The 22743-nt window shown below is 39.4% G+C and overlaps 1 protein-coding gene and 1 long non-coding RNA gene across 8 annotated transcripts in view; both read right to left on the reverse strand.

The window, feature by feature from the left end:
* Positions 1-6927: 6927 nt before the first annotated feature.
* LOC134215931 (uncharacterized) lies at positions 6928-8373 on the reverse strand. Its single transcript, XR_009980371.1, has 3 exons — positions 8270-8373; positions 7324-7436; positions 6928-7248 (listed from the first exon to the last, which is right to left on the reverse strand). It is a non-coding gene; the product is annotated as an uncharacterized LOC134215931 (long non-coding RNA).
* An 11363-nt stretch (positions 8374-19736) lies between these two features.
* The window catches only part of LOC134215933 (uncharacterized), a 40375-nt gene continuing 37368 nt past the window's right edge, over positions 19737-22743 (reverse strand). For all 7 annotated transcript variants that reach the window (XM_062695008.1, XM_062695007.1, XM_062695012.1 and 4 more), the window contains 3 exons: positions 22482-22707; positions 21743-22420; positions 19737-21325 (listed from right to left, as the gene is read on the reverse strand). In XM_062695008.1, the coding sequence (XP_062550992.1) occupies positions 20581-21325; positions 21743-22420; positions 22482-22707 (1649 nt within the window). In that variant the 3' untranslated portion in view covers positions 19737-20580. The remainder of the gene's footprint in view (positions 21326-21742; positions 22421-22481; positions 22708-22743) is intronic.

The following is a 22743-nucleotide window of genomic DNA, read 5'->3' on the forward strand; positions in this document are numbered from 1 at the left end:
ATAAATTACTTTAATCATTAAAAAAGGTGTTCAGATTTTAGATAATTTTTCAATTTGTAGAATGTGCATAAATATTCAATTACTAATATTCAATATTGACAGTCCAGAGCCGACTATGAATGTATTTGGAAGTGAGCTGACAAGTGAAGAAAGCTGGACTTCACCAAAAAATTTCGATTATTTTACACTCTGGCTGAGATAGGGTTGGAAACTTACTGCAAAAAGATGCATAGAACTTGTGAGTATTTAGAATGTCTGGCGGCTACACACATTCTTCATTAGCAACTGTACTGATCAAGTGAGGTTGTGTGAGCTATTTGCCATTCGGTCGTCCCCATGATAAATTTCTTTTAGAAAGCTCCAAATACGAGGAGTACTGGCTCTGATGGTGCATTTCAACTTGTTCTACACAGCTGTGCAGTAACCAACACGAAATGAGCGAAAACAAAGCGAGAATCATCATTTTTCTGTGGAAGCTGCAAATCCGATTCTGTTTTTCCGCACTTGTATACAAGTTTGATAAAAAAAAATGTTATCATGACTTGTTATGATTCGGAACAGTTTTTGCCTCTCTTTTATCGTTGTTCGCTATCTACTACTATCTACTTCGCCAAAATATCACGGTATTTGAAACATATTTTCAATGGGAGGTTTTCGATGACTTTAATTACGCCTTCGTGTTAAATTAATCGATGATTTTGATGCTGCCATCAAAAACATGGCCGCTTCGCAGACCCCTGTTCACTATCTATTGAGAGCAATTTCTGCAAACCCTGCCCAACAGACAATAAAACTGGGACTGGGACAAAAAAACTAGATAAAATTTTTGACAGCCAACGTCGAAGAGTAGGAGGTTGAGGGTTCGAGTTCCTCCAAGACACGATTGTTTTTCGCATTTCGAAACCTTTGCTGTGCATGTGCGCAGCTAAGATATTTAACTGCAATGCTTTTTAACTGCAATTCGATAGTTGCAACAGTTTTGCAGTTATCGGACCGCTAAACTTCAAACTGATGTTAGAATCAATGACATTGCATTGCTTAATAATAATGCATTGATGTAAGAAAGTAAACGTAAATTTTTCTTTGCTCGTCTAACATTAAAGTCTAATACCTTTTTTTCTTGTCTCTGTCTTATGTTCCGTAGTAGACGTTCGATAACTGCAAGTCATTTAACTGCAATGCTTTTTAACTGCAATTCGATAGTTGCAACAGTTTTGCAGTTATCGGACCGCTAAACTTCAAACTGATGTTAGAATCAATGACAGCTGCATTGCGCTGCCCATTTGGATGTACTTTTATTGCATCTTTTTTTTTTATTGCATTATTGCATCTCACATCGATTGACAACCGTTTGATGTCTAGAATGCGTTGCAGTTATCGAACGGCATTCGTTAACTGAGAAGTAAACATCTTGCAGTTATCGAACGGCTACTGTACCATGAAGCGCTGCCCACCCGAAAGATGCTCCCTGACGAACCACAGTTCGAGCACGATGCTACGCAATATCGTTAATGACGTCATATATCCGGATGAGCAGCTGTAATATCTCAAACCTAAATCCCAACATCTTCCGTCCTGAATTTACGCAATCTAACTTTGAGTCACCACGAGTATCTTGATCTATGTATGTCCCTCACCCCTTACTACTGTTGATAATAATAATATAGATTGTAAATATCATAGAGAGTCTCGACAAGTTGAGGGGTCACCCTGTTAAACACAATATGACAAAAATCATTTGCCTTGCATTCTCTGATATTCCCGAGAATACGATCTTAATTTTGTAATCATAGTTTGATTTCAGAGAACTGTCGTTCATATTGTCGCGAAGTTGTGTAAAACTGTGTGCTAGTCATTTTAAAGTACATGTCGTTAGGCCCCCGTTGCGTGGTGCTAATGTGCTAAGAATGTGGTGAAAATTTGCCGTATGGAGTATAAAAGAGATCACTGGGTTTCAGAAAAAAACATAATTAAAATTTAAAGCTAATCTTTCTTTTTTGAAGTTAAGTCTTTACTAAAGTGTTCCGAATAAAATAGTCGGCCTCATCAGTATGAAGCGCAGTATGAAGCTTTTACAATGCAGAGTCCTGCATAACGGAGCTTTGCCTGGTCCTATTCAGGTAGTCGCTGATGTGAGGCTCCGCTACTGTTCCTCATCATAATCGAGATCATGGTGGTCCGCTACTGTTCCTCATCGTAATCGAGATCATGGTGGAAGCGATTGCTTGTGTGCTAAACCGTGGGCTGCTCTGGCAGCCTCCCTAGCAATAAACATGTTCCACTCGGATCAAGAAGGCTAAGGCTGCTTTTGTGAGTTTACGTGATATATGAAGATTCAATCAGATTAGTCAACGCACCAAATTTGGAATATTCAACTATAACGTGAAATCAGTGTTGTTATACGCCAGTGAGACTTGGTGTGTATCAGCAGAGATCAAGCAAAAACTGCAAGTATTTATCAACTAATGTCTATAGTTTCTAATTCGAGCCTGGTGGCCCCACAACTGGATCTCGAATGCTGAGCTCCATCGACGAACCCATAAAAAACGATTTCAACAGAAATTCGAAAATGGAGATCCGTCGACCACACATTACGAAAGAGCGGAGACGAAATCTGCAAGTAAGCGCTGGACTAGAATCTGGCAGGACAACGCAGCAGAAGCAGACCCAGGGGCTCGTGACGATGTACCCTCAGTCAAAGAAATAAAGGAAGTCAACAGGAATCTGATCTGGGCCCAGTTCAAGACTAAAGCGATCAGCCACCCAGGATGGAGATCTTTTATGTTAGCCACGTTGGCCATATGAATGATATTAAGGAAACTACAATACAACACTCTGTATCTGTATGATCGGTATTATGGTAACTACTCGATTTCACAGAAACAAATACCCTAATATCTTTGGAGAAATAAGAAATGTTTTACAGTCTAAACTTCATGTTGTGTATTTTGAGGCTTAGGTTCGATTCCTGCTCATGGAATCTCTTCGACGAAACATTCTCAACGGGTATTTCTGTATTGTAGGTCGATAAATCTTCGCAGATTTGAGGATACTTCAACTTTAACATATTTTCCTTTACTCGATAACTACAACATGTTTACATGTCGTTCAGCACAACAATATGCCGTTTTAAAAACTTCAACGCATTTTAGATGCTAAACGGTTGTCAGTCGACGTCAGGTGCAATAATAGAGCATTTGATTATGCAGTGCAATGCAGCTTTTATTGAAGTTTAGCGATCATATAACTGCAAAACTGTTGAAACTATCCAGTTATAGTTGAAAGCATTACATTGAAAGCAGGCATTTTTTCAGATTCGGGAACATTGTATGGCCTAATCTTTTCAAAATGTCTTCAGATATTTCTGATTTTGTAGATGGTACACATGTATATTATTATTCTCATATTCGCTGGACCCTCCAAGTTATTATAATGCTTCAGATTCAACTCAACAATTTTCCAGATTATTTAAGTTATTAAAATCTTCATTGAAGCACCCCCTTTTTTATTCGGATCTAAATTTTCTAGACATCCTATTTCCATACATTTCCTAGAGTTTACAGATTCATCATGGAATGCGGGACCTTTTCCGGGACGCCTGGCAATGCGGGACATGTTGACTGAATCCGTGTGGATGCAAATGCACCTCACTTGGCAATCACATAGTCAGCAACAAAACAGACAATACGAGTGAGTTTCATCGTCGTATGTTTCTTCTCACACTATGTGTATATCTATTGGGTATGTAAATGCTTAACAGCGAGTTGGGTGGTGTTGGTCAAAGTATAGGTAGCTCTTCGGCAGCTAACTGCGGTCGCGTCGCGGTCGCGTCGACCGCAGTGATCGCAGCACACATTAGAAATTTTAATTCGCTCTAGTGTCTCGTCGGTGTCGGTCGGAATTAAAATATTTAGTCCACAGTATCGAACGATTTGTAGTTTGTTCGCGGTTAATAAATATATTGTTCGTTGTGTAGCAGTATAACGGAAACAGTGTATTTGAGACTTATTCCGAAACGCGCTATTCCGCGAGTCATCCGTGGGTTTGAGTCTAGCCAGTGAAAGGTTTCATAACTAACAGTAAGTTTAAAAATACTCAACGCTGGGTACTTTTTTCTTCCGTGTGCCGAAGATGCGTTATAGATCCCAAGTAACATAGAGGTTTTATCAGAGTTTTATAGAGTACTTCAAAACCTAATCTAAAAGCCTTCCATGCAGGTTTCCCAGTTTTCACATCCTCTTGTAGACCGCTATACAACCATGTCACGCCCAGTTTTATTGCAATCATTAAAACTTGATATGCGTTACAGTTCAAGAACAACGGTTTTATAATACACCAAGTCTCACATAAAAAATGCAAGCATTAAAACCTCCTTTAGACTTGGTGGTTTTAAGAACCAAGATATAACCATGATACGACCACTTAATGACGTCGATACAACCTGTAAGAGCTAATAAATGAACAACTGTCAACGTTCATGTTGATTATTTGTTTATTTTTTGATATCGCAAAAACTATGCTCTTTTTCATGCAATGCATGGATTGTAATCTATTACAATAAAATTATTTTACAAACATACAAAATAAACAATTAGTTACACACTCAACAAATTAAAATGATCGACGATCTCTCTGTGCCCCGAGAGAAACGTCCAATATGTTACCCATTGCGAGATATGAAGAGGTTTCCATATAAGATTTTGGTCCATCAGTCAAATCCCGCAAACGTGTTTTCATTGCGTTTTGTATTTTGTCGACAACAGCCAAGCCGTTGTATACATAGCTCAATTTGGTGTAGGATTCAGATCCTATTTGGGCACCCCCAATTAATTTGTGCCAAGTGGCACCAGCAATATAAAGTCTATGTCTGGGGATTTCTCTATCTATAATTTTAATTGCCTATCTTCAGGCCCAAGAACATGCAGGAACGGAACATACACAATTCCAATCAGACATTTGTCACTTACAGGTAAGATTAAATAAACCGTAACACAACCTTCAACCAACGGGAACGAAATTTTTGTGGATGGTCTAGAAGCATCCACAAAAATTTCGTCAATTTGATTGGAGGAAAGGTGTTGAGGAGGACGATTACTTCTTAATCTAACTTAAATTACGCAATCTCAAACAAATACTCCATACAACTATGGAACTTCGAGCATTGCTAACGGTAACGGTAACGATAACGAAAGACGGTAAACGAAAAATAATTCCTGACGCATCACACATTGATGCCAGAAAACAGGAAAGAAACACCACACTTGGTGACAGAACTTAAAATTACTTAACTTACAACTAGGTAAGTGAAGAATCTTGTCCTCAACACCTGAGTTACCAATTTTCGTCGGGGAGCCATATTACAATAAAAATTATACAAACATAAAATAATGCACGTTCTCTCCTGGTGCCCTGAGAGAGACGGCTAGGTGGTGCCCACTACGGGAAATGCCGAGGTTTCATATGAGATTTTGGTCCATCAGCCAAATCCCGCAGATATAATTTTATTGCGCATCGCGCTTTTTGTCTACAGCAATTAGTTTGCTGTATTCATAGCTGAGCCTTTGTGTAGGATTCTTATCCTATTTGGGCACCCTCAATTAATTTGTGCCATGTGGCACCAGCAATATCAAGTCTGTGTCTGGGAATTCCTCTATTTATAATTTTAATTGCCTATCTTCAGGCCCAAACACAGAACATTCAAGAGTGGGACACACACAAATCCACTCAAACATTTGTCACTAACATGCAAGATAAAATAAACCGTAACACAACCTTCAACCAACGGGAACGAAATTTTTGTGGATGGTCTAGAAGCATCCACAAAAATTCCGTCAATTTGATTGGAGGAAAGGTGTTGAGGAGGACGATTACTTCCTAATCTGACTTAAATTACGCAATCTCAAACAAATACTCCATACAACGATGGAACTTCGAGCATTGCTAACGGTAACGGTAACGATAAAGATAACGAAAACGGTAAACGAAAAATAATTCCTGACGCATCACTTACATTGATGCCAGAAAACAGGAAGATAACACCAAACTTGGTGACAGAACTTAAAATTACTTAACTTACAACTAGGTAAGTGAAGAATCTTGTCCTCAACACCTGAGTTACAAGGTTTTCGTCGGGGAGCCATATTACAATAAAATTATTTTACAAACATACAAAATAAACAATTAGTTACACACTCAACAAATTAAAATGATCGACGATCTCTCTGTGCCCCGAGAGAAACGTCCAATATGTTACCCATTGCGAGATATGAAGAGGTTTCCATATAAGATTTTGGTCCATCAGTCAAATCCCGCAAACGTGTTTTCATTGCGTTTTGTATTTTGTCGACAACAGCCAAGCCGTTGTATACATAGCTCAATTTGGTGTAGGATTCAGATCCTATTTGGGCACCCCCAATTAATTTGTGCCAAGTGGCACCAGCAATATAAAGTCTATGTCTGGGGATTTCTCTATCTATAATTTTAATTGCCTATCTTCAGGCCCAAGAACATGCAGGAACGGAACATACACAATTCCAATCAGACATTTGTCACTTACAGGTAAGATTAAATAAACCGTAACAAATCAGAAACAAAAAGGATAAGGAATAACAATACGTAATGTCGAATAAAAAATAATAGTTTATTCTAATTTTTGACGATCTATACATGCTCAAAGGTATCCCGGATAAAAAATATCATTAAAATATCATAAATTTTATTGTTACAACACCATTTAAAACATAATTTTTACCATTGAATATAATGGAGTTTTGACAATAAAATCACATGAGAAATAATGCTTTTCCACGATAAAATGAATGGTAAATGGGCCTTTTACAATTAAAAAGGGGGTTGTTATGTATCTTTACAAAAAAAATCGAAAATTTTCCATACAAAATTCGGAGCAAAACAATTGATTTTACGGTTCTTCAATGGGATGATTTCGAACGACAAAACAATAGAAAACATTGTGTTTTAAATGTTTTCAATTACTGTTTCTATTGTTTTACAATAGAAATACAACAGGATTTAGAATACATTATACTCCAATATTACAATAAAAATACAATACAATTAATTGTTTTACAAATTATTTTATTTTCCTCCGGTTGTTTAGCATATCTTTAGACGAATCCAGCGCACTACTTCCAAAGTTAAGTGGGTTGCCTGTATCTGGAGAAAAATCCAACATCGGTTTAAAAAGCGTACTAACTTTGTTTCGAATAGACAATACATATAGATATAAACCTGTGAAAAATGTAAATTATAAAAGAATATCAGTTTTATTAGAAAAAATACGTCGAGAAGAAAAGAAAAAATTACCTGCATCAGTTCTTATTATATCCCGTAGGTGAGATTGGCCAATGGTAGCCACTGAACGATCTTCAATCAGTGACCAGCAAGCAGCAGAATTTTATTTATCATAAGCTTCATTTCTGTAAAGGAACAAGGATACATGTTACCAGGTATGTCATGAGGTATTATGATGATAAAATTTTAATTTATTTTTTGCTCGGGATGAACCACTGCGTTCATTATGTACATTGAACTTTTGTAGTATAAGATTACGATTACCGGTGGTGAGTATAAACCGTTTGTCAGCGCAGTATCATTACTTGACACTTTACTGGTCGCTACTAAACGCGCTGCTAAAACAGTAGCGCAGCTGACAGGTGACCAAATAAGGCATTTTATGAGACGTTTCGCGATGGCCCGATTATTTACTTCTAATGTTTTGTTTTGGTATGATTCTGCGTGAACATTCCGTTAGGTCCGAACACCAAATAATGTTTGTAACATTTCACTTTTCATTCGTGTTTTCTTCAGCATTTCAGGCTTAGAAAGCAATGGTATGAATTATTTAACGACACGCTTTAAGAATCATATGAAAAACTTTGTTCTAAACCCCTGGTAGACGAAAAGTAAAACAGGCAGAATAGATGATGGGACCCATCGGAATGTTCGGCGCGAAATTACCAAACAAACGGGCTCCCACTAATTGTCAAAGTAGATAAACACGAGAAAAACAGCTGTTTCGATCTGTCTCATAAAATGCCTTATTGACCAAATAACAGCGCTACTATTTGATGAACTATCAAACGTCGAACGTCACCGATACGGAATGCAGCCACCGAAATGATAACCGAAAATAGTGACCGATGCCAAAAAGAGTGACTAATCTAAAATGACAGTACAGTGAGAGTGATCAAAATACTCGCGCCCAGTATTTAATGATGCTCTAACGCGCTTCAACACTTTAGATACTCACCACGGTACAGAAGCCATAGTGATCTACCACTTTCCCAGCAGCAGAAACTACAATGAAAAAAACACTTTCTGCACCATACAGTTTCATTATTTTCATCTCTTCACTAATTATAAACAAAACTGTACACGCTCAAATGAATCCAGCCATTCTCCGAGTAAAATTATTAGCAAAAGTTTTTGTTCCCTTTCATTTTTTGAAATCAAATTTTTATTGCAAAACATTTCTAGACCTGCAACAAGATCTGCAATATGAAAATATATACTTGAGAACCGGTATAACATTTTATTTATTTAACAAACAAAGCTATTGTAATTTTATTGTTTTAAATTGTTATTTCATCAATATAATAAATCCATGAAATATTCCAAAATTATATTAATTCAAAAACATTAGACGGATTTCCAGATCATCCAAACCGAATACTTTTAAAAATTGTTTAGTTTTTGGATGAGCAATACTAAACATAAGCGAACAATAAAAATACAATAGAATATATCGGAAACATTTAAATATATTGTTATTTTAATGTACGTACAATAAAGATCTTTTACAACCGTGAACATTTTACAATAAGCATACAATAGTTTGTATTGTTTGCCACACAATCTATTGTATTTCAATGGGTTATGTCATACAAGTTACTGTAAATTTTTATCCGGGATGTCATGATTTTTTTCAGGTAAAACCATGAAAAATAATTAGTTTAAATCAATGCGTTTCGTTAATTCATATTATTCAATATTTTAAAATATTTAATTATTTGTCATATTCAATTACTTCTGAAGCAATTTCGACGAATAATCTCTTTGATTGCTTAATAATAATGCATTTATGTTTTAGACACTAATCAGGGTGACAAATTTCACCGAATAAATAGTGAAAAAAGTATTTCGATTATGAAAATCATAATTTATATCAAACTAGTCGACCCGGCAGACGTTGTCCTGCATAGTAGGCGAAAATGCGCGTTGCGAACTGCCTATGCGGAATTCTCATACAAATCTTTGTTTCAGTTTTTCACGATTTACTCAACTTTACATATGATTTTCACATGAGGAAATATCATATAAACCCGTCGGAAACGATAACGAACATATTTGCTGAAGGAATGAAGAAAATCCATCCAGCCGTTTTCGAGTTATGCGGATACGAACACAGACCATTTCATTTTTATTATATAGATAAGCGACATTTTTTTGAATAAAACTTGAAATGCATAAAATATGCCGACATAAAACCGTTACTCCTGAACTGGTCCTATCATAGCATTTTAAACAGCCAGAGGTTTTATCTTGACTTTTTCGAAACCATTTTCTGACCAGAAAGTTTTATGTTGGTCTAAACTAAAAGCTTGGTGGCTTTCGTTGCAAAAATTACAGCAACGAAGGGAAAAACATAAACAATTTTTTTTACCCTTGGAATCGCATGCAAGTACCTCCAGAAGTAAGTATTTCAATGAAATATTATAAAGTGACAACTGTTAATCGATATTTTATGTACCACAAATGTGCTGCACATAGCATGTAAACATGGATTACATTTAATTTTTCGTTTCCTTCATCTTAACAATCATGCGAAAAATGCTGTTCAAACCAAGGAAATATTTTCGTCGACTTGAATTTATGCAATAATTTCTGTCGATGAAAATACTGTCATGATTTATTTTCTTTCTGACTGTAAAATGAAAAAAAAATTTTGGGGTTAAACAATTTGTGATGGATTACAAATTCGTGTATTTATTGAATGAAAAGTTTAAAACTTTATGTTCCTATGTAGACCTTCTTTAGAAGTAAAGGTTATATGTGGGTTTTAAACAATACTATATCAAGCTTGACAGCTTATGTAAGTCTTGACCAAAACCGATATATAACTTTTTTGCTGGTTTTATGTAGGGATCCTATAATGAGAGATATGCGAAAGCGGCCATTGTAAGCCAATCGAGCATTGAGAACTGTCAAAACGTGAGCCAAATGAACGTTGTTATTGTTGCAGATTGAGACGAGGTTGAGAGGTATTGAGATAGATTTTAAGAAAAGTTTCATCGAATAAACAATGTGTTTTACTTTCGCGAGTAGAAGTAGTCTAGTTTATGTATCGTGTTTCTCTTATTTGTATTGCACTTTTATTTTAGTGATAATGCTTATTTAAACACTGTTAGTGGACATACAATAGTATCTAAAGTAACTCTAGTCCAGTAACTAAAATATCTTTTCAATTGTTCAACAGGATTATTGTGTTTTCTTATTGATACTTCACTGCCGGTACTTTCATATCAGTCCCATATTGGTTTTTCGCATACTGAGATAATAGCCGATGAAGTCTCAAAACGCATTTTCCATGCAAAACTTTAAAAAAATCTAATAAATTCAAACATTCTGCGATCTGGTTGAAATTTTGCAGAGTTATTCCTCATTCAATGAGTTGATGCAAAACGATTCAAATCAATGGAAAAATAATTGAATTTTGAGCAATCCACTAATGTAAATTCTTAATGGGACTGGTATGCGGGTACATTCAATATGGGACAAGGTTGGTTTGGTATTTTTTCACATTTCTCCCGAACAAAGTCTCATTTTTTATCATGTTATGTGGAAGTATGATAAAATTGAATGCTATTCACGATGTTAACTCAAAAGTACCAAAAACCGAAATGGGACTGATATGCGGTAGCGGGCCACAGAGCCACAGGAGCGCGCGCACTGAAAATACACTGTAGTGTATTTTCAGCACGCACGCTCCTGTGGCTCCGGTGTGCATTTTTTTGACAGTTTGATATGACATTTAGAAAATTCAAATATCCCTCTATTAGTTGAACTTACTTAGTTAAGACTGTTTAGATAGAGTAAAATCAAAGAGCAGATTTTTTTGCCTTGAGTGTAGGACAACACTGATGACCAGCCCACCGTAGTCTGCCGTGTTAAATAAGCTTAATAATATCGTGATTCATGCGGCGCCGCCAGATACCTGTTCTCCTGTTTACTGCCGAGTGTTGTCCGCAGCACCTTACGCTCAAACACTCCGAAAGCTCTCCGATCAGCCTCCTTTAACGTCAATATTTCATGGCCGTATAAAGCCACCGAAAGAATCAGAATAGTATACAGCGCGAGTTTTGTTTTCGTTTGCAGACTACGAGACTTATGGGCCAAACACAATTGATACGTTTGCGTGCGTTTTGACAGTTTTCTCATGGGAAAACTGTCAAAACGCACGCAAACGTATCAATTGTGTTTGGCCCATTAGGCTGGTTACGAAGTCCGTAATAAGTCCGATTTGCAGCTGCAATACGCCTTTTCACCTCTCGGGTAACATCATTATCGCACGTCACTAATGTTCCAACATGGTGACCAGCGAACCGGGAAAACCGGGAGAACCGGGAAAAAACCGGGCAAATATCGGGAAATTTAATAACCACCGGGAATATTTTCAAATCTGCATTTCTCGGGTACTTATTCAAAAGAACGTATGTGATTTTTTAAACAAATATTCAAACGTAGATTTATCCAATCTGATGGCACTCCCAAGCAATCCATCACCACAGACAGGTAGAGGAAGTCTTTGGCTACCTGATGGTGGTGTTGGTATGCATAGGAGTGCCATCAGATTAGATAAATCTACGTTTGAATATTTGTTTGAAAAATCACATACGTCATTTTGAATAATTACCCGAGATTTGTCTCTAGCATTAGCATTAGCAGTTCGCACAAATTCGTAGGTGGTACAAGCCAAGACTATTGTATGAGAGTAGCATCACTTTCATCCGTTACCACAGATATTGATTTGGGGCTAATCACTAACTCTTAGATGGAATCAATGTGCTTGGGAAGTTGGGAGTTTACAAATTTCTAAAGTAGGTCATGTATTTATGAAGATCCTAAATACCCCATTCAATAATTACAACTCCGGGTTACTTATACATATCCGGAACATGAGCAATCAACTTTGATTGCACCGATTTTTTTGTATTAAATCTGATTTGAACTTTCCTTAATTTTTAATTATCTCAATCGATTCCTTTTAGGTTCTCCAATTTGTCCAAATAAATATATTTGGTATCGCTCCTCTTTTATTTCAAATATTGAAACATTTCCAAAGCCATTAAAAAAAGCTGAAAAACACCTTCGTTTTCAACAATAATCTTGTATTCAACAAAAAAAAAATGTCTTTGGCGATCCTCATGATGCATCAAAGAGTTGTGACGATGGAAATTTGATTCACAGTTACACATTATATTAATTCGTGACATCAGCTTAGGTTCGTGACATCAGCTTAGGTTCGGTATTCTTGTTTACGGACGAACTATACTTTCAAACGTTAACAAAAATATGGACTTTCACATGTTCTTACAAAATAAGGTTTATTATCAAATTGTTGAATGATTTGAATAAATGCGATACATAGGAGATGTTTAAACATTTAATTTTTTTTTAAATATTTTTCGATATTTTTCTGCAGAATCGCAATGTCTAAATAATTTGTCATGAGTTCATACTGACTAGAATAAAAAATAAAACGATTCAAGTAAAAAAATAGTATTATTTAGCCAGCAAAAATCACTCTTCTACATTTAATTTTGCAGTTGCAGTACACCCGATTCTTTTTTTACACGGGGGATGCGTTCCGTGTAAAAAAAAGTTTTCAGTTCAAAATTTGAAAATCCGTTTAAAAAAAAGTTTTGTAATTTCTTGACGAATCATGCAAAATGGAGCAACTTTGCAAACATTTTGTATAGGATTTTTTTTACACGGCCGTGTAAAAAAAAATCATTGTAAAAACAAAATTGGGTGTATAATTGTTTATATGGAAATTCTTTTATATTTATTAAAAATATTTATGAATTCGCGGAGTTTTGATTTTTTTTCTAATGCTTATATATTTTTTTGTACCTGGAAATTTTCCATAATACCGGGAGAAGGCCGGGAATTTGAAATTCAAAATTCACTGGCCACCCTGTTCCAAGATACACAAATTCTTCTACCACTTCAAACTTTTCACCATCCAGCACCATTTCGCTACCACCACTACTAATGAACCCACGTTGATTGCCAGCGACCATATAATTCGTTTTGCTGGTATTGATTCAATCCGCGCTGTCTCCCTCTTAAAAGGCACAAAAGCCTCTTCCATGCACGGCGATCAATCCCGATAATATCGATATCGTCCGCAAAACCCAGGAGCATATGCGACTTTGTGATAATGGTACCGCTTCTTTGCACACCAGCTCTCCTAATCGCTCCCCCGAGCGCTACATTGAACAGTAGATTCGAGAGTGCATCACCCTGCTTTAATCCATCTAAGGTAACAAATAACGTCGATGTTTCATCCGCAACCCTTACACTTGATTTCGATCCGTCCAACGTTATACGAATCAGCCGTATCAGTTTCGCCGGAAAACCATGTTCAAGCATAATTTGCCATAATTCATTCCATTTCACTGAATCGTACGCCGCCTTGAAATTAATAAACAGGTGATGTGTTTGCAAGTTGTACTCCCGGAATTTATCAAGGATTTGTCTCAGGGTAAACATTTGATCCGTCGTTGATTGGCCCTCACGAAAACCTGCTTGATATTCGCCGAAGGACTCTTCAAGCGATCTGTTGAACAGAATACGGGACATAATTTTGTACGCCGAATTAAGGAGGGTTATTCCTCGGTAATTGGCGCAGTCCAGTCTTTCTTAAAGAGAGGGCAAATGAGGCCGTCCCACCAGCTAGCAGGCATTTCCCCGTCTTCCCATATTTTCGACATAATATGGCGCAGAACTTCATAAAGCTGCTCACTGCTATGTTTGAGAAGTTCAGCCGGGAGCTGGTCCTTCCCGCAGCCTTATTGTTTTTCAGCTCTTTACCAGGTTTTTTAACCTCGTCTAGTGTAGGCGACTCTACAGCTTGTCTATCGTCGCTAATATTTATTCTGTTCACCGATGCACCGTCACTTCCACTATTCAACAAAGTCTCGAAGTGTTGCTTCCACCTGGCAGCCACTTCGGTTTTATCTGTCAGCAAATTCCCTTGTTGGTCGTTGCACATGACGGGAGATGGCGCTGTCTTTCTCCGCACGCCATTGACAGACTCATAGAACCTCCGCATATCGTTCTGCTCAATTTTTTCCTGCGCCTCGCTAATCACGTTCTTCATGTTTTTTCGTCTTCCTGCGGTGGGTTCGTTTTTCGGCTGCTCTTGCTTCCTTGTACCGATCTCTATTCGATCGGGTACCGAACACCAACATTCGGCCTCTGTCAACGTTCTTCTCGTCTGTCACTCTCTGACACTCCATATCGAACCAACCCGTCCTGGGTCGCCTCTGTGCAGTGCCTACAACTTCTCGTGCTGTTGTGGTCACCGCACCATGGATCGACTCCCATAGATCGTTGATGTTGTCGCTAACGTTGATTGCACTTATCCGTTCGTGGAGCTTCTGGCGGTACTCAGCCGATACTCCTTCCGCCGACAATCGCTGGATATTGTAATGCATCGTTCGCTGTGATCTTTTGTTCGATACAGTTGACAACCGTGATCCAATTTTACTGACAACGAGGTAGTTATCAGAGTCAATGTCCGTACATCGATAACATCCGAGAAATGGCGCCTATTCACCAAAACATGGTCTATCTAGTTGCAAGTTTCACCATTTGGGTGTCTCCAGGTGTGCTTTCGGATATTAGGTAAAACATATACTGCCGTAAATCGCGCATCGGTCACATCTGTATCTTCTTATTCTTCTTATTGACATTACATCCACATCCATATACAGATGGGGCTGATCTATATATTATATACTCAATGTTTGTATGTTTATTTGTATGTATGTTCCAGCATAACTTTTGACCAAGTAATGAACACACATTCTTTATCTTAAGAAGACGACGGCCCCTATAATCTTTTGAAAAGGGGGACGGTGTGACGTATTCTATAGAAAACTAACAATTTAGTGTGACTTTTAAATCCCTCCACCGATTTCCACCAAATTTGAAAAAAAAACATATTCTTTGACCTAAGGAAATGATTATAGTGAGGATGGTGGAGTCATAAAAAGTAGGAGGCGCGTGGGGAAAGGGTATTGTTTAGTTATCGATCGCTTCAGTGTAACTTTTGAACCTCTTGATCGATTTCAATCATATTGGGAACACGTGTACTTCCTTTTGAAGAAACTATTGTAAATGGGAAGGAAGGAGAGTATGGAGAAGGGTATTTTTAAAACGATCAATTCATTATTACTTTTGAATGCATTGTTCGATTTTAGCGAAATATGGAGCACATATTCTTTACCTTAAGGAGACTATTGAGTTCTCCAAATGAATAAAAGTGTGCTGTATTTCGCACTAAGTATTTGAAATGATTTTGCTGCAATTGGATTACAACCCACTTTTATTTTATACATTCTACATATTGACATAAGTGTTGGTGATTCCGGTTTTGGAGAGCTCAATTATATATGGGTGGGAGATTAATTTGGATAAAGAGGAGGGTCAGTATTCAGAAAACGGACAAGTTTGTAATACTAAAGGTTCATTCATCGCAATTTGCCCTTATCTTCAAATGACCTACCGTTTTCATCATTGTATTAGTAACCACGAAATCAACTGTGCAATTCCGGGCAATACCGGGCACATACAGCTAGTCATATTATAACTGACATCTTTCCGCAGCTTAAATAGTTGTCATAAAACTATCCCCAACCTGCACAAACTCTATAGGCAGTATATCCCGCAAAACTTAAAACCCCCCTGGTTATCCTTATCCTTTCATCCCTGATGTATCATAGACGGTGTAAATTCCAAATTGTAACATTTTCAAAATGCTACAACCCAAAATACTTCATTTTGGTGTCAGTTTTGCCTAAAGAAATATACTAGTGACAGTAAATGTAAATTACATGCAATAACTACACTTGTAGGGTTAGGCGGGGCAAGATGGGTCACGGGGTAAGATGGGTCAGATTTTCAGTAATATAGTGAAAGTATTATAAGTAATGTAGGCGATGTTGTGCTATTATTATTATTTATTCAGACTAAGGCCGAAGTGGCCTGTGCGGTATATAAAAGTCTTCTCCATTCGGCTCGGTCCATGGCTACACGTCGCCAACCACGCAGTCTACGGAGGGTCCGCAAGTCATCTTCCACCTGATCGATCCACCTTGCCCGCTGCGCACCTCGCCTTCTTGTGCCCGTCGGATCGTTGTCGAGAACCATTTTCACCGGGTTACTGTCCGACATTCTGGCTACGTGCCCGGCCCATCGCAGTCGTCCGATTTTCGCGGTGTGAACGATGGATGGTTCTCCCAACAGCTGATGCAATTCGTGGTTCATTCGCCTCCTCCACGTACCGTCCGCCATCTGCACCCCACCATAGATGGTACGCAGCACTTTCCTTTCGAAAACTCCAAGTGCGCGTTGGTCCTCCACGAGCATCGTCCAGGTCTCGTGTCCGTAGAGGACTACCGGTCTAATTAGCGTTTTGTAGATTGTCAGTTTGGTACGGCGGCGAACTCTATTCGATCGGAGCGTCTTGCGGAGTCAAAGTACGTACGATTTCCAGCCACTATGCGTCTCCGAATTTCTCTGCTGGTGTCATTTTCGGCAGTCACCAGTGAGCCCAAGTACACAAATTCTTCTACCACCTCGATTTCGTCACCACCGATGCAAACTCGCGGTGGGTGGCTCACATTGTCTTCTCTTGAACCTCTTCCCTATCATGTACTTCGTCTTCGACGTGTTGATGACTAGTCCGATCCGCTTAGCTTCCTCTTCAGTCTGATGTAGGCTTCCTCCATCTTCTCAAAGTTACGTGCCATAATGTCTATGTCGTCAGCGAAACCAAATAGCTGGACGGACTTATTGAAAATTGTACCACTCGTGTTAATCCTGCTCTTCGTATTACACCTTCCAAAGCGATGTTGAATAGCAAACACGAAAGACCATCACCTTGCCGTAACCCTCTGCGGGTTTCAGAAGGGACTCGAGAATGCCCCTGAAACTCGAACTACGCACATCACCCGATCCATCGTCGCTTTGATCAACCGTGTCAGTTTATCCGGAAAACCGTGTTCGTGCATTAGCTGCCATAGCTGGTCCCGATCGATTGTATCATATGCGGCTTTGAAGTCGATGAATAGATGATGTGTGGGCACGTTGTATTCGCGGCATTTCTGCAGTACTTGGCGAATGGCAAACACCTGGTCCGTGGTGGAGCGTTCGCCCATAAAACCCGCCTGATACTGCCCCACGAACTCCCTTGCAGTTGGTGCTAGTCGACGGCATAAAATTTGGGATAGTACCTTGTAGGCGGCGTTCAGCAATGTGATTGCGCGGTAGTTGCTACAATCCAGCTTATCGCCCTTTTTGTAGATGGGACACACGACACCTTCCATCCACTCCTGCGGCAAAACTTCCTCCTCCCAAACCTTGGTAATGACCCAGTGCAGCGCTCTAGCCAGTGCCTCACCACCGTGTTTAAATAGCTCTCCTGGTAGTTGGTCAACCCCAGGGGCTTTGTTGTTCTTGAGCCGGCCAATCTCCTCCTGGATTTCCTGGAGATCCGGAGCCGGTAAAATTATGCCCTGCTTGCGTTTTGTCAGGTCCATCACCATACCGCCATCTTCGTCTACCACATCGCCATTCAGGTGCTCTTCGTAGTGCTGCCGCCACCTTTGGATCACCTCGCACTCGTTCGTAAGAAGGTTCCCGTTTATGTCCTTACATATCGGGCTGTGGCACGTGGCCCTTACGTGAACGGTTTAACTTCTCATAGAACTTTCGTGTGTTATTAGCGCGGTACAGTTGCTCCGTTTCTTCACGGTCTCGATCTTCCTGCTGGCGCTTTTCCTCCGGAAAATCGAGTTTTGTCTGTTCCGCGCCTGTTTATATCGTACCTCGTTCGCCCTCGTGTGGTGTTGCAGCAATCTCGCCCATGCTGCATTCAATTCTTCCAATAACTGCTCATTCGCCGTCGTACCAGTCGTTTCTCTGATCCGGGGCACCGTGCCAAGTGCAGCGGTTGCGATGCTTCCAATGGCGGGTCGAATATCTCCAGCCATCTTCAAGAGATGCTGCGCCTAGCTGCTCTTCCGTTGGTAGTGCCACTTCCAGCTGCTGCGCGTATTCTTGGGCTAGTCTACCGTCTTGTAGCCGCCCAATGTTAAGCCGCGGCGTCCGACTTCGACGCGTGTTGTACACCGTCGAGAGTTTTGAGCGCAGGCATACTGCAACGAGGTAGTGGTCGGATTCAATATTCGCACTGCGGTAAGTGCGGACGTTCGTGATGTCGGAGAAGAATTTACCGTCGATTAGAACGTGGTCGATTTGGTTTTCCGTTTCTTGGTTAGGTGATCTCCATGTGGCCTTGTGGATATTTTTGCGGGGAAAGAAGGTGCTTCGGACTACCATTCCGCGGGAGGCTGCGAAGTTTATGCATCGTTGGCCGTTGTCATTCGATACGGTGTGCAGACTATCCGGTCCGATGACCGGTTTATACATTCCCTCCCTTCCTACCTGTGCGTTCATGTCACCGATGACGATTTTAACGTCCCGCAGTGGGCATCCATCGTATGTCTGCTCCAGCTGTGCGTAGAACGCTTCTTTCTCGTCGTCGGGTCTCCCTTCGTGTGGGCAGTGCACGTTGATGATGCTATAGTTGAAGAAACGGCCTTTAATCCTCAGCTTGCACATCCTTGCGTTGATTGGCTGCCACCCAATCACGCGTTGGCGCATCTTACCCAGCACTATGAAGCCGGTTCCCAGCTCGTTGGTGGTGCCACAGCTTTGGTAGAAGGTAGCCGCTCGATGCCCGCTTTTCCACACTTTCTGTCCTGTCCAGCAAATCTCCTGCAGCGCCACGACGTCGAAGTTGCGGGGATGTAATTCATCGTAGATCATCCTGTCGCAACCTGCGAAACCTAGCGACTTGCAATTCCATGTTCCAAGCTTCCAATCGTGATCCTGTATTCGTCGCCTAGGTCTTTGCCGATTATATCGAGTCGCATTATCTCTTATATTGTTCGTAATGTTTGGTTTCCAGGCGGCTTATTGGGCCTGCGCAAACCTCCTGTCTCGTCAGAGGGCCGTCGTGTCAGGGCTGTTTAGCGTCCCACCTAACACCAGGACTTGGGCTTGTGCGCTTTGAGCGGCACACGGTCGCTTTGGTGGGGCCTACTTGCGGATACATGCAGCTTTTTATAGAGGTTTAACAGGGCCCACTGTCAAACCCCACCACATCCTAGGCAAGCCCCACAACTCGCAGATGGCCTGGGGAGGGATCGTCAAGCCCTTGGACATAGTCCCTGCTGCTCGTGATGTTGTGCTAACTGCATTGAAATAGATAAATTTGATCGAAAATTAGACATTCTAACACGAACTTGCAAATGGGGCGAGATGGGTCAGCACATACTAAAGGATGATGTTAATTTGTTAATTAAAAATGTATATTTTTGTCTTTAAAAAAGCAATACTCGGACGGCTTGTTTTCATAAGAAATTACAGACATTTTTAAATGTAGCACCATTTATTAATCCGAGGCTTTAAAACCCTTTTTTATTCAGCAACATCATTGGCATTAAACTCATCTATCTTTGTGTAATTTAGTATTGTGAATAAAAACAATATTAATTGCAGAATTTTTAAGTCGACACGAGGGGAACTGTCCGCGAGTTTTGACCGATTAGACAAGGTGTCGCACTGCATGCTAGGTTTAATTCCTCCAGAAGAAAAGTGAAGTGAATTGATGCGCTGAACTGGTCGTACGTTAACAAACGACCTGGCACCACCAAGTTCGATAATCGAACACCAGCCCTGCGACGGATGAAGCGATCCAGAGAAGCAGTGTTCCAGAGCGCGGCGGCGTGACGACGACGTGACGAATACAACGCTACAAGTAGGTGAAATCTTCGGGCAGTGAGTAAGTCATAAGAGTCGAATTAGTTCTTTTTCTTAAATAAAATCACTAAATTGAGAATAAATATAGCTTTTTCTTGGGCTTGGTGTTAATCTCAAATTTAACGATTAAGTTATTGCATGCGCCATATAAATTTTAGCTCTCAACCTGAAAATAACTTAGGTTGAGAGCTAAAATTTATACAGGTGAGTCTTTCCCCAGCACATTGTGCCGACCCTGAGAGGTTATAAAAGGTGAGCTGGCTCGGGACGTAAGGACGTCCATGCCACAGACGCATGGGCGCCATTGGTAGTTACAAAATTTATATCGGTGACTTAATCCCTGCCCCCCCTACATCAATAAAATAAAATAAAATCAATTTGAATACCATTTAATTATTTTCGTAAATCTACTGAGAGCATGGCAGTTTATTGGTTAGAGTATATTCAATACAAATGTGAATCATAAATTGTAGTTGGCCCCAACCAATGCTTATTTTTGTGCTTCACTGGCGCATTAAGTACTACAAAGGATTTTGGTACCACATTCTGTTCATCGTAGGCTCTATTTTTTGTTCTACCCATGTGGTAGTTCCGAAACTGATCACTAGCATTTTTCGCATATTTTGTGTTGGACTCGATCACGTTTGTACGGTTCCTCCTTATGAAGCTTTTACTGTCTCGAAACAACGGTTTATCATACATCTCTACTGGACCATTTTCTCTTTGAATTGCTAATATAGGCGATTTAGCGCGTTTCTCTGGTTTAACTTTCAAATTGCGATTGTCATCTACATTTTCAACTATGAATTTAAAACTCGTCTTTTTCATAGCTCTATCTTCATGGTCACTGGGTATTTTTTTCGTAGACACGTTCTGACCATCTTGTCTAGCACCCACCTTATTTTCGTCGTCTTGGATCTTTTGCGCTAATGTGCTTTTATTGGACGACGATGGCCGTGGTTTTATCAAAAGTTCTCTTTTTGCCTTACGATATTCTGGTAGTGCTGTAAATTTTGCAAGTTCTTCGTCTGTAAAAGCGTGATGCTGATTCCGTACAGGTATCCTACTACGATGTTTCCTGAATCCCAGAGCAGTTGATTCAACGTTAACTTCGGAAGTTTGCAGTTTTATGTTACTTTCCGGTTTGTAAATAACCGGACGATTCCTGGGAAAGTCAATGTAGGAGCACCTGAAAATGTTTCGCAGTTTAAACATTAGCTATTTTTTTCAAATAGGTCTCTAGAAAAAAACAAAAACTAACAAATTAAAAATATCGTATGGCTTTATCGAATAGTCCTACACAAAATATGAGGGTGTATATAATTGATATCAATTACAGATTTGAAAGCCATTTGCTAGAGCGCGAACAAATATGAAGCAAAATCTAGACCAACATTTGAAAAGGGCGTAGCAGCCAAAATCAAATCTTTCTGATTCTTCGTCTACATATAAAGCTATATATGTGGACGAAGAATCAGAAGGAATAAAATTTGACTGTTACGCCCTTTTCAAATGTTGGTCTAGAAATAATGTGGAAGAGAGGCAGACAATTGTCTCGGAAGAAACCTTCCAAAAAACAAGAATAACAAGTATTAGAAAGGCTTACCTATAAATTGGCTCGTAGTTCATGCTTCCTTCAAGATGCAGTATGGTATCTTTTGGCTTGGCCTTTTCAGGTTTATGGTTGATATTAGGGTTACGATAGCTACTGCAATATTCCGGCATACGATTTATAAACTCTCCATCCAAATGAAGGTTATCTTCTCGCTTCAAATACGAAGGTCGATCGCATCTGCTCAATAGTGGGTTCTGATATCGGTCCTTATACTCCGGGTTGAGATCCAGCAAACCACTCAAGCATAAATTGTCCAACTTCTTAATTGGCGCACTTTTAGTGAAATGGTCATAGCTTTTGTAGCATTCCATATATTCGGAAGGCATTCCGCTGAAATTTCCCGCGAAATTTATGTTATTTAACTGGGGCGTAGATTGTGATTTCTCAATCGTGAATGGAATATATTTAGTTTTATATTCTGGTTCCAATATTGACTCGCCTGTCAGTCTCAAGTTGGATTTCTCTGCTTTCTTCTTATTGTGCAGCGATGAATCTGAACAACTTTGTTCTTTTTTAATATTCATTTTAGGTGGTTTCTTAGGTTCGTATAAAAAATCAGTCAATTTGTATGGAAGAAACGATGATTTATATTCGGAGTACTCAGGAGTTTTTTTTGATCCATTAAACGTTTTAAGGTTTACGGCGTGTTTGATCAATGGTGGGCGAGATCTGAAATATGGCACAAAATAATATTGGAACAGTATTATATACAACACCGATGGTATAATACTTTGCGATGGATTCTTTGGTGTACGCTACAAAATTTGAATGATGTTCGGATTTCTTATCCATGCTGCCGGATTCTAAGCGAAGTGTGGTGTGTCTTCTAATGAGCGGTCTCCTCTTCTCATAACCGTAATCTTGAAAGTGTTCTTTGTACTCAGATTTACTCGTAGCATACGGTATAGAAGGCTCAGATTGGTTATATAGCGAAAAGTGGCTCTTGAGATGTTCAGCTGAAAAATATATAAAGACATATATTCTAAGAAAAC

The sequence above is a fragment of the Armigeres subalbatus genome, chromosome 2 (assembly GCF_024139115.2).
Source record: "Armigeres subalbatus isolate Guangzhou_Male chromosome 2, GZ_Asu_2, whole genome shotgun sequence".
Taxonomy (NCBI): Eukaryota; Metazoa; Arthropoda; class Insecta; order Diptera; family Culicidae; genus Armigeres; species Armigeres subalbatus.